At 42.8% G+C, this 13,121-nt stretch overlaps 1 protein-coding gene across 4 annotated transcripts in view; it reads right to left on the minus strand.

Annotated features, from left to right (window-relative positions):
• NEK6 (NIMA related kinase 6) overlaps positions 1-13,121 on the minus strand; it is a 130,353-nt gene that overhangs the window by 48,591 nt on the left and 68,641 nt on the right. For all 4 annotated transcript variants that reach the window (XR_011167332.1, XM_069082784.1, XM_069082782.1 and 1 more), the window contains one exon: positions 11,994-12,104. Coding sequence is in view for 3 of the 4 variants with exons in the window: in XM_069082784.1 (XP_068938885.1) it covers positions 11,994-12,104 (111 nt within the window). In the remaining variant the exon portion in view is untranslated. The remainder of the gene's footprint in view (positions 1-11,993; positions 12,105-13,121) is intronic.

Genomic DNA, 13,121 nt, shown 5'->3' on the forward strand with positions numbered 1-13,121 from the left:
TGATTTGGGGATGGGGGCTGAAAGAGGGAATGAAGCAAGTCCCTCCTAACCATCCTTCCCCCAAACCTCTTCTAAAATCCTCAATGTATCATGACAAAATATAAGATCTGAAAGGGACCTTATGGATCATTCACTTTACAGAGGAGGAAACTGAGGCCCAGTGAGGAAAGAGCCTTGCCCAAGGTTACAGGGGAAATCTCATTCACCTCTTACATCTGAAGCTGAAGTAAGGGAAAGTCAAATGGAGCCCAAATCTCATAAAGCTGGAAAGGCCCTGAGAGATTACCTTGCGCAACATACCCATTTTACAGAGGAGAAAACAGAAGCCCAAGGTTAAGCATCAGATTAGGGACAAAGACCCAGATCTCCTAAATCCCTCTCCAATGCTTTTTAAGCCAAGTGGCTGAAATGTGGTCTTTTAAGATATGGCCAAGGCTCTCTTCTATGGACACTCACTGCACACTGTAGTCAGATGTCATTCCCTAGGACCAGCAGCTGAACAGAAAGACAGGGCTCAGTGAACTATGGACCCATGCTCACTTGTCCCAGAGAAGGCGGCCCAGCAGCCTCTTCCAGAGGAAGTAAGGACCTGGGCCTTCCCCAGCTTGGAGGGGGTCGGGGTATCAGTAGTGAGCAGTTCACAGCCCCACCATCCCCACCTTTCTTCTCAAACTTGTCTCTTGGAAGTAAGCCTGGGCCACCACTAAGAGCACTGAAGGGACCACCTTTCAGTAGGGATAGGCCTCTTTGCCCACTTCTGGGCTGGCCTAAAGCTTGGCTCCCATTAGCTGAGGCCTCTTCCCTCTTCTTTCCACTTCAAGAGAGGAAACCTAAGAGGGGAAGGAAATTCTCCTCCAATCTCTTCCACACCTCTCGATATTCTGTTACCAAGTTCCCCCTAGTTTTTCATTAGTCACTCCTGGCTTTCCTCTTCAGAAGAGGAAACGCTTTGTGCTTTCTACATTCATGGTCACACTGAGCAAAGCCCTAGGTCACCCTGCCCTAGTTCTGGTTTTGGGTTCATCTAAACTGGGTGTCTGGATAGAACTTTGGAAATGAGGAAATGTGGCACAAGGAAGAAAGACAATCTGTATTAAAGACTTCAAGGATCTCTGGGGTGGAGATCAGAACTAAGGCTTCTGAGAGGCAGATGGGAGGTCCTAGGCAGAGGAGTAGCCTGGGCAGAGGCACAGAGTTGGGAGCAGAAGCATTGTGTGTAAGTCACAGCAAGGAGAGCGTTTGGCTGGATGGTAGAATGTATGAAGGTATGTGGAATAAGGTTAAAAAGGTACTGTGTCCCCTTGGACAAGTCACTTAACTCTGATTATCTTGCCCCCCGTCCCCCCCCCAAAAATGGTAGATTAAAACCAAATTGTGAAAGGTGTTAGATGCCAAACCAAAGAGTTTGTAGTTCTTGGTATTTGATGTTGGAGGAATAGGGAGCCGTTGCAGTTTGAGTAGGAGAGTGTCATGGTCAGACCTATGCTCCAGGAAAATCACTTTGAATGTTGTGTGGAGGGTGGATTGGAGAGGGGGAGAGATCTGAGATAGAGATAGGAAGCTACTGCAAAAGTCCACATGAGAGAGGATGGAGACCTGAACAAGGGTGAACATTTATTGTGTTGGTGTCAATATACTTAGTATTTTCTCTCCAAATATTTCTTGAATTATATTTTTGCCCATAGCAACTTATGACATGGAGGGGCTTTGATCGGCATCTTTGCAAAAATTACCCACACCACAAAAACTCCACCCCAAAAATCCTCATCCTAATCTTTAATAATAATTTTGTATCTCCAGTGCTTAACACAATGTCTGTCACATAGCAGCACCTAATTAACACTTGGTGATTGACAGTTGTAAGAATAAAGAGATAAAGGGGAAGCTAGGTGGTACAGTGAATAGAGCACAGGCCCTGGAGTCAGGAGGTCCTGAATTCAATTCTGGCCTCAGACACTTGATACATATTAACTGTGTGACCCTGGGTAAGTCACTTAATGGCAAATGCCTCACCAAGAAAAAAAAGAATAAAGAGATAATATATGTAAAGGGCTTTGTAATAGTAAAACACTAGGGGAATGCAAGCTTCGATGATTACTTCTAAAGTTGCACTCTTGGGAGGAGGCAAAGAGATGGGCTACAGAAAGAAAAATGTGAAATGGCAGAGAAATCAGTAAAGATGAAGCCAAATCACAAGGCATGTGTGTCCTATAGTATAAGGTGCTAGAGAGGTTCGCTATAGTTGTGGTGTTTTTGTGTAAAGGAAGTTGAGAATTGGCTTAAGTTAATATGAAGGATGTGTAGGGAGCTGGAGGGGGGAGAGAGAGGGAGAGAAAGAGGGACTAAGAGAGGGAGAGAGAGAGTGTGTGTGTGTGCGTGTGTGTGTATGTGTGTGTGTGTGTGTGTGTGTGTGCACACAGGGAACTAGTTGTAGTCAATGTCAAGGTTCTTAGCTCTGATGTGACAATGAAGGCACAGCCGTCTCTGACAGGCCAGACAATGCTATGGGGTGACTATAAGCAACTACAGCAGACAAACATCAACCCCAACACACATCCTACCATGGTTGAGCACTCGAGCTGAGGCAGTCTAAAGTACCTGAGGATGTTAACATTTAGGGGGTGAGAAAAAAAGAGAGAAGGAGCCGCCAGAGAAATGGAAGGAGGGCATAAATCATTGATAACAGTGGTTTATGGTTTGCAAAGCACTTTATAGTGGGCAGGGTCACAGAAGCCACAGTGGGGAGACTGGACGTAGAAATAGGAGGGGGTCCACAGAAGAGACTGACAATGGTCACTGGACTCGGTGAGCCTGACACTTTTGGTGTCCTTACAGAGAGCAGCTGTGGTCTCAGAGTAGACACTGTGCAAGATTACAGGGTGAGTGGAGAGTAAGGTAAAGGGGCCATGGGTGTAGAACATTCACTTAAGAAATTTGGGCGACAATAGGAGTTAGAGTGGGGAGTCAAGTAATTTTTATTTTTTTAACATGTTTGAAAGTCACGAGAGAAAAGACAGCTCTGCTGGACCCTGGAGATACAAAGCAGTCTCTGACTTCAGGTAAATCCTATATCCTACTGGGCAGGGGGGGAGGACAGTACTTACAGAGGAAGAGACTCAAGATGCTGGAAATGAGTCAGGGTAATTATGGGAGGGAGGTAATAGGAGACCCTCTGAGATCATCTAATTTAAACCCCTTATTTTACAGATGAGGAACTTCAGAGCCAGGAAGGTTAAGGGACTACCCAAGGTCACACAGGTAATAAGCATCAGAAGTGGAATTTGAAGCCAGATCCTCTGCCCCTTTAGTGGGTTTAGCTTTTAAGAGGAGGAAGGTTTCCTCTTCCTCTGAGAAGGGAAGGGAGGAAGAAAGAATGAGAATAAAAATGGAAAACTACTTAGGACTTAGGGGTACAGGTGGAAAAATATGAAGCAGGATAAAAAGTAGGAGTAAGGATGAAGAGAAAAAGAGAACTAATTTAATTTACCAAATATGATTTGCAACTTTTCAGGAGCATGCCTACTGTATACAATGAGGTACACCAGTACTATACACTTTAAAACTAGGCAAGCAAGAGAAAAAGCAATTGCCTCTACAGAGGACATCTGCAGGGGGTGATGAAAGCTGCTTAAGTGAAACTTCAGCTTTCTCAAAAAGAAATGTTGAGTAGAGAGGGTGAAAGAAGAGAAGTAAGCTAGGTTGTGCAACCCTGAGCTGACTTTCTGTTCTAACACTCTATGTTCCAATGTTCCTTCTAGCTCCGCTATTCTATTTTACCCCAATTGTATCGAAGAATTTCCAATAGTGGGAAAGATGATCAGAAATACATGTCTACAGGTTGTGTAAATTTCTTACGGTTAGAGTTACTAACTGATCCAAACCTGCTAGCATGACATCTGGCAGCAGACAGGCAGGCTGGCTACACAGTGGCATAGGTGGACAGGTGGTTAGGCCCTTGTGGCCCCCTGCTGGCATTCATGTGTGCCAGATCATTAGGGAAAACTTTGTGACTAAAAATCTCACATAAAGCACATCCCTAATTCATGAGATTTTCCCTATAGGCCACATACTGGGACACCACAATTGCATGTTCTCACCTTCTGTGTTAACACTAATATTCGATGTTCTATAGTATCTTCTAGCTCTGACAGCCTAAAGCCCAACATTCCATGTTCTGCAGCAGTGATGTTACACTCAAGCAGAAAAAGGGTGACCACTAACCCACACATAAGGATCCTGCAGGCTGCATACGGATTTAGTTTAAAAATGTATTACTGTCTACGTGTCACTGTACTTTTACTGATATTGTTAAGCATTTCCCAATCACATTTTAATCTGGTTTAGGCTGCACCTGGGTGTGCCCCAGGCCACTTGCCCATTTTGATACCTCTGTTCTGCAGTCTCTTCTCACTCTGACATTTTCCAGATTCTAACATTCGATGTTCTAAGTTCCCTCCCTGCTCTAACTCTCCATGTCCTGAGTTCTCTTCCCATTCCAAGATTCTATCATTCATTGAACAAACATTGAGTGAGTGCCTATGGTGTGTGGAACACTGAGCTAGGGAAAAAACAAAGATAAGTGCGCTCCAGTCCCTGCTAGGGAACGTGAGTGACTGGGAGATTTGCTCTAGAGTACAACAGGCAACATCAGGCACACACTGAGAAAGACAAACTGCTGTGACATGATGATGATTTAGTACATGACCAAAGCAGGGAGGTGAACTTTCCGAAAGTGTTCATTTATAATAATCATTGAATAATGATGGAGGGAAACAGGTAAAATGCAGAGAGCGGGCTGAGAGTGCGAACAAACATGATATACCACATCTGTTCTCACCGGGGATGCGTCTGAAGATTAACATCTCTGAGAATGCATTAATATGTCAACGAAAATATAGAAGCAGGTGATGATGGTTCAACTAAAGCTGCTTTTCTGCAATACAAGTATTCCTCCGAGCAAAATAACAGAAGAGCAAAGCAGTGAACATTTTCGCAAGCCCTGGTCCCTGTGGGGAAGAAAGTCAGTAAACTTAAAAAAAAATGTTTCTTGCGCCTGATGGAGGGCAGCATAGCTGGGATTGCAGAGCTAACCTAGAATGTGGCCCAGTACCAGCGGTCTGCAACTGGGGATGGAGACTGAGCAAGCCCTGGTCAAAGACTCCGTTTATAATCCTACTAGGGCCCCAGTGGGAAGGAAGGAGATGGAGAAGGGAGGAAGTCCACAGACATAGAACTGAGGAAACACCATCTGATTAGAGAAGGGAAATATCATCTGCCTCCCTTTTCTCATCTTTGTTCCTTTATCTTTATTTAAAAAGAAGCCTAGTGTAATACAGAACTGAGAGTCCAAGTCCCAGTTCTGCCACTAACTGGCTGTGTGCCCTTGAGCATGTCACTTCTCCCTGGGTCTCAGTTTCCTTGTAGGGGGCTAGATCAAATTATGGTCCTTTTCAGGTCTAACATTCTATGTTTTATGTGTTTGCTAAATGCTTATATTCAATGTTCTCATATCCCTTCCAACTCCAGCATTCTGTGGTCTGTGCTCTAACTCTGTTCCAAGGTCCTTTCCAACTCTAACATTCTCTGATTTCTGTTGTAACATAGTGTATTATGAAGTCCCTTCCAAGGCTAACATATTTTGTCTTAACATTCTATTCTCCAAGGCCCTTTCCAGCTCTGATATTCTGTTTCAATTTATTCTGCCCTTGGGTACCATGTCCAAGGCCAAGTTCCCATCTCTCACACAGGGAAGAGGAAGAGACTACCAGTCTGAATGTTGCCAATCCATCAGCAGCTCTCTCTTAATGGCTGTGATATTATTGATGTGGGTATGCCCTCTATCAGTCCAGATCACAACTCCAATATGCCTTCTCATCCCCTGGGACTCTTGTCCGTGTTCTTCCACAGATCTACTACAGAAGATCCACCTAACATCCTGCAGTCTTTCTTCATGGGCAATGCGGTCAAACTCAAATAGAAAGAAAGACCATACATAAGAAGCCCTGCAAGCCTCATATTGACTTAGAAACCACATATGTTTATACATTTCTTTTTTAGATTAATACATCAACACATTAAAGTCAGACAGGAACTATATTTTAATCTGGTTTGGTTATACTTGGAAGCACTGTGGACCATACGCAGCTCACCTATTGGACACTTCTGCTCTAACACATTATTTTCATATCTTGTAAACACCAACAGACTACTTGGGCTATCCTTTTATTTATATCTTGTTCTATCCATGTGACTAGCCTACTTCCTTTACCAAACATACATTTCCTTGATAATATCCCTTAGGTGATTTATGGTCCAAGGGCTATCACTGGAAATACAGGAAAATTAAAACTATAACTTTAATAGTTTAAAACTGCACCAAGATTTTTGAGACCCCCTTATAATAGAAGATAGACATAAAGTCATTAGGAATGGGAGAAGACACTGAGAGAAGACACTGGGAAATAGCCAGGGAAAGATCAGGGAAGGCAGGCTTTATGTGCTGTAAGAATGTGGCACCAAGCTGAGCCTTGAAGAAAACTAGGGTTTCTGGGGGTGTCTAGGTGGCAAAGTGATTAGGCCCTGGAGTCAGGAGGACCTGAGTTCAAATCTGACCTCAGACCCTACACAAAAAACTAGCTGTGTGACCTTGGGCAAGTCATTTAACCCCAATTGCCCTACCTTCCCCCTTCCAAAAAAAAAAAAGAATTTCTTTAGGGGGCAGCTAGGTGGTACAGTGAATAGAGCACCAGCCCTGAAGTCAGGAGGACCTGAGTTCAAATCCGGCCTCAGACACTTAACACAAAACTAGCTGTGTGACCCTGAGCAAGTCACTTAACCCCAATTGTCCTACCTCCCCCCCCAAAAAAAAAGCAAAAAATTTTTTAAAAAAAAGAAAACTAGGGTTTCCAAGAGGTTGGGGTGAGAAAGGAGAGTATTCTAGATAAGGGGACAGCCAATGCAAAGACGCAGATAAGAAGATGGAATGCCCTATCAGAAGAGATGTCTCTCTATTTCCCTTTGAGTCACCTGCAACTTTGATTCCTCAGAGATCAAGGTTTTCCAAAATTTGCAACTATGTAGCATTGCCAGGAGATCATTTGTTTGAAAAAAAAAGAGATGTATCTAAAACTGACTATTAGAACAGGCTACCTTAATTTACTTGGAAAAGAACTCTAGATTTGAAAAAAACATTTCTAGGAAAACTGGAAAAGATTTTTGGCAGAAATTGGGTCTAGATCAACACCTTATGTTATTTACAAATATAAATTTAAAGATTTATATGACCTAAATCTTAAAGATCATGCCCTTAAAAATTTAGAAGAGAAATAGATGCAATAGCTGGGGTGAATTCTCAACTGAAAAAGAGATAGGAGCCACAGCAAAGAATAAAGTAGATCATTTCAATTACATGAAATTTAAAAGCTTTTACATGAATAAAATTAACTCAGATAGGATAAGAAAAGAAGTGGTCAACTGGAGAAAAATCTTTGGACTTTGTGGAATAGCTAAACGAGTTCTGATATGTGACTGTAATGAAACATTACTCTGCTATAACACATGATAAATATGATGACTACAAAAGGCATGGAAGACATATGAACTGATGCTAAGCAAAATAAGAAGCAGGAAAACATTATAAACAATGATTAAAAGCGGAAAGAACAACAAAACACTCAAAACTGAATGCTGTGAAACTGTAATGACCAAGTTTCAGCCAAAAAAAAAAGAGAAAAAGAGAGAGAGATGAGTAGGTTACCTCCCCCTGTTTTTGGAAGGGGGGTGGAGTGGGGAACTAAAGGTGTGGAAAATGAAGGTAATATCAGATTTTACCAATACTTTGGTTAGTTTTTCTAAACTGTATTTTCTCTTTTTTTATCCTTTTATAATAAAAGACAGCCTTCTGAGAGGGTAAGGAGGAAGAATCCATTGGGAAGTGTGATATAAAATAAAAACACACAAAAATTTATTTTTAAAAAATTAGATCTTAGCACCAGGGAATACAGTGGGATCATTAAAAGGGTTGCACCATTTCCTAAATACAATCCAGCCAGCTCTCCTTCCTCATAGTCAGTTTGGGTGCCAACTCACTGTCCATCCTCATTGTCTACTTCAGATCACAGATACGTGGACTGATGCACTAACCGAATGCCCTATTTATCCAGCAGCATTCACCATCCATCCAGTTCATTTTGTATGCATTATTAGGTTGCTCTCTTTTGCATAATATTTGATCTTATTGAGGAGTTCCTATAATGTTCTGGGTTTGATGTAATCAGCACAGTATCATCAGCAAACCGGAAACATCTGGACCAGATGCTCACAGGCTGACAAAAAGTCCTAGCAGGGGAGAATTAGATTAAAATATAATTGAGAAATGTTTAACAAAATAAACACAATACAATAGGGCAGAGATAATGTTAATTTAAAGTTTTCTAAGTCAATATGAAGCCTGCAGAGATTCATTTCTATTTGATCTTGACAACACTGATCTGAAAGACCTCATCATATAACATAAGTCTTCTTCCATCTAGGCTGTTTGTGTTGAGAAACCTTCTCTGAGAGTGATGAACACACATCTCCCTGTTTTGCTTGATATAAATAAGCAGGCCAGAATGACAATAATAATTCGGAGGCCACTCTTCCAATGTGGCAACTACTATAGAAAGCACCTGGGGTCTAAAGTATTGAGGAAACCATCCATGTCAAAGTCTCTATATAGCAAAGAGTTTCTCAGCTCTTAGTAAAAACTCTATATCCTGATAATTATAACATGATCTACTCAAAGGCATGAAGCCCCTAGCATGAGAAGCCCAAGACAGAGGCAACAATCTCCCACCAACTCCCCCCTTCAACTCCATACCATTAAGAGGGGAAGTGTTCTACTTCTCTGACTTGGGATTCTAAAATTCCTCAGACCACAACCTCCTTTCATTCCATTTCTTCTCCTATTGCTGACTTCTCCTAAAACTCTTCTTCATTCTCACTGTGACCTCCAGTCATTTCACCCCTCAGAGCTCTCCCAGACCATCATCCCTACTCCAGCTTCATTTGCCTCCCCTTGTCTTGACCTTACAGCTAACCAGGCCAACATTACATCATCCTCTGCTCCCAAATTCCTCACCCCCTTGCCCTACCACTGCTCATACCTTGTAACCCTAACATTCCCCTTTACTGATCTTACACACAAGTTGTTGAATGGTGCTAGGGGAGTCACCAACCCTACAAAGATGTAATCTTATCTCAACTGGGCCTTCACTGAAGCAAGGCAATCCTTAAATTCTTCACTGACTTTCTATCATATCACACCTTCCCACAGTAGCTATTCTAAACCTCTCCTTCTCTCCCTAAACTTCCCCCACCATCCTCTGCCCTTTCTTCTCAGCAAAACCTCCTATATTACTGAGAAAACATGAGCTTCCTGCTTTCACCTACTCTACATCACCACTCTTGACATCATCCCCTATTTTCTCTTCTTCCATTCTAGTTTCTGATAAAAAGGGAGTCCATCTCTACTTGTACCCCTGATCCTATCCTCTTCCAGGCTCTTATGGCAGGTTGCCCCCTTCAATCATCCTTCTCTTGTCCAATCTTCGATATCTCTCCTTATATTTGGTGCCTTCATTACTACTTAAAAATATCCCTAGGTCTCCCCCACCACCATCCCACCTCTGTCAAAAAAAAATCCTCATTTTCCCCTCCCATGCCCATGAGTGATCATCCTATATCTCTCCTCTTTCACAATGAAACTCTTCGAAAAGCCTCTATATTTGCTGCTTCCATTTCCTTCCTCTCATTCACTTCCCAACCCTTCTGTTGCTATTGTCCAGTGTTTTTCAGTCGTGTCTGACTCTTTGTGAACCCATTTGGGGTTTTCTTGGCAAAGAAACTGGAGTAGTTTGCCATTTCCTTCTCTAGCTCATTTTAAGGATGAGACTACTGAGGCAAACTCGGTTAAGTGACTTGCCCAGGATCACTGAGTTAGTGTCTGAGGCTGGATCTGAACTCAGGAAGATGAGTCTTCCTGACTCCAGGCCCTTTAAATTTGCTTCTGATCTCATCAACTCAACTGAAATGCCTCTCTTCAAAGTTATCAATGATCTTTTGATCACCAGATCTGATGATATTTTCCTCAGTTTTCATCTTTCTTGTTCTCTCTGGGGCATGACACCACTGACCACCTTCTCTTCTTGGATACTCTTTTTTTCTCTGAGTTTCTGTGACACTGCACTTTCTTGGTTTTCTTCCTACCTGTATGACTGTAACTTCTCAGTGTCCTCTGACTGATCATCAACCGTTTCTTGCTTCCTGTTCCTGAGGGCTCTGTTCTGAGACCTCTTCTCTTCTCTCTCTATATATCAGGGGTTAAGCTTTTTGGTATGTCAGACTCCTGTGGCAGTCTGGTGAATCCTATAAATCCCTTTTCAGAATAATGTTTTAAATCATAAAACATGATACATAGGAATACAAAGGAAACTAATTATATTGAAATACAGTCATTAAAATATTTTTAAAAAACAAGCTACAAACTCCTGCTCTAGGTTTTCATGAGAATTTTCATTCTGCTATGAATTACAGGGAAGAGAGAAGTTCAGCTCACAAACACTAGAAAAGCCTCTGTGTTGGTTTACATAGTGTCAGCCAAACTGCTTCCAGCTTGGGGAGGCAGTTAACCTAGGGGCACGGCCACAGCTGGGCCACTTGTGTGGTCATTTACAGTCTCCACCATCTGCATCCCTGAGCACCCACGCCTTTTATGCTGTAAAACAAAAAATGCTCCCCTGCAACCACCAAGCTCTGCTAATGACAAAGGAGTACTTTAACAGAGTGAAGGAAAAGACAATTAGCCTCTTTAATCTAAAGTGCTCATGCCCAGACATTTATAATGCTAGAGAGGTTCCAGGAAACAGGCACTTGGGAGACAGTAAGGCACTCTTCAAACATCTCAGTCAAGACACCCAGTTCCTACTATATAGCAACAGCTGTTTTCCTCCCTACCCCACAAATGAGGGTTCAGCTCAAGCTGGTCAGGGGAAGACAGAAGGCGGGGCAGGCTCAAACTCAGAGGAATAAAAACAGTCATGTGCCTGAAGGATGGTTTTATGTGGTTTCCACTGGGCCAGTGCCTCACACCCTCAACAGAAAGAGAAAGGCATTGTCTCTGGAAAAGTGGGGACTCCACTATTCGACTTGGATGTTCCTCACTATGAGAGTATTCAAATTTCTGCCTGATTTGACCCTGGTCAACAAGAAGGACCAGTTGTTGCCACCTCCACCTCATGACAGAGAAAGAGAGGAAAGTTAAGCATGTCTAGTCGCATGCTCTGGATTTGGAAATAGTGCATTTCAAAATTCAGAGAAAGGACAAGGTAGAATCTTGTGACCTAAATTCTTCAGAAGAAGTTGGACGAAGAGCATGGAAGAGTCCTTAAGAAGGACATTTTGATAACATAGATACAAAAGATTCTGATTAGGAAGAAACTAAATTAAGTTAGTTGTCTAGAGACAGAAGAGAAGTCCGGTGAACTCACCCACAAATGAGTAGATTTTTTTTTAAGTCATATACTGAACCAAAAAGCAAGGCTGGATAACTGAAGATATAGAGCAGCATGGTCAGGAGCTCTGAAAGTCCATGTGAGCTAAGGCTGGCACGGAAATGTGAAGAACTCTGAACTAGGTTTTGCCTGCAACTCAACTTCTGATGATTCTTTGATACTGACTCACAATTGATTCCAATCTGGCCCCTTTAGCTTCTGACCCTTGTGATGAGCACCCCATTTCCCTGGGATATGACCTGTGGTGTTTTTTGTTTGTTTGCTCTAGCAAAACCAACTTAGATTCCTGTTCTTTCTGTGCTGCCTGAATCATGAAGTCTCAGCTCATACTATGGGAAACTTCCTCCCCTGAACCTCCACCATGATACACCCTGCCAATACACTCAAGAGAGGATCTATAAGAACTTGTCTCTATCTTGCTTCAGTATAGAGACAGCTTACCTTAATCATCTGAGAGAGGTCACCGGCATCAGCCAGCTCCAGGACAATGTTTAGCTCACTCTCTTCGATGAAAGAGTCCAAATATTTAATGATATTTGGGTGGTTCAGTTGCTGCAAAGAAAAAAGTGAAAAACAGCAAAAAGTGAGGGGCACAGGATGCCAGGGGATGGGGTTTCAGAATCAGCAGAGGACAGAGCCTTAGAGACTTGGTTCAAAGACACTTTTGCAGTCCAGGAAAATGTTTGGACATCTTTTTAAACCTAGTTCACACCCTTATTATCTATCCATCACCTGAACTACCATCATCACTTACTAACTGATCTCTCTCCAATCCATTCTCCCAACAGTACTCAAAATCACCTTTTTAAGGCACAGATCTGACCATGTATTTCTCCTGCTCAAGAATTTTCAGCAGCTCCTTACTGCCTGTGCAGTGTGGCATCCCAAGGCCTTCCAAATCTGACCCCAGACTACCTTTCCAGACTTATTTCACACATGCTGGTTGTACTCTTGTGTTCCAGCCAAGCAGGCCTTGAACTTGGCATTCCATCTTCTGCCTGAATGATTTTGCAGAATGTTCCCAAGGTGTGGAATGCATCCCCTCCTCACCTCTGTCTCTCAAATCTTCAGTTTCCTTCAAGGCTCAGCTTAGGTGTCCCCTCCCAGGAAAAGCCTTTCCTGCTGACTGCCTGAGTTGTTAGTGTTCTCACACTCCAGACATCCAAAACAGAACTCGTTCTCTTCTCCCTCAAACCCATCCTTCTTTTGAGTTCTGATTACCGCTAAGGGTATGGCACTCACAGTTACCCAAGTGCCCTTCCCCAGTGACATCCCCGAGTCCTCATGCTTACACATCCCCCGGATACAATCGGTTGCCTCCAAACACCTCTGGCATCTTGTTCCCCTTTCTTTACCCAAACAGTCCCCATCTCAGCTCAGCTTTACTTCTTCATCACTCCGTGGCTGGGCGACTGCACGAGGCTCCTACTGTTCTCCCCACCTCAAGGCTCTCTGCATTCCAATCTATCCTTCATACAGCTGCCAAAGTGATTTTCCTAAAGCCTGGGTCTGACCCTATTCAATAAATCCCAGTGTCTCCTCATCATCTCTGGATCAGATATAAACTCC

The sequence above is a fragment of the Petaurus breviceps genome, unplaced genomic scaffold (genome assembly GCF_028583685.1).
Source record: "Petaurus breviceps papuanus isolate PSGF00001 unplaced genomic scaffold, PetGlider_PUasm1.0 171, whole genome shotgun sequence".
NCBI lineage: Eukaryota > Metazoa > Chordata > Mammalia > Diprotodontia > Petauridae > Petaurus > Petaurus breviceps.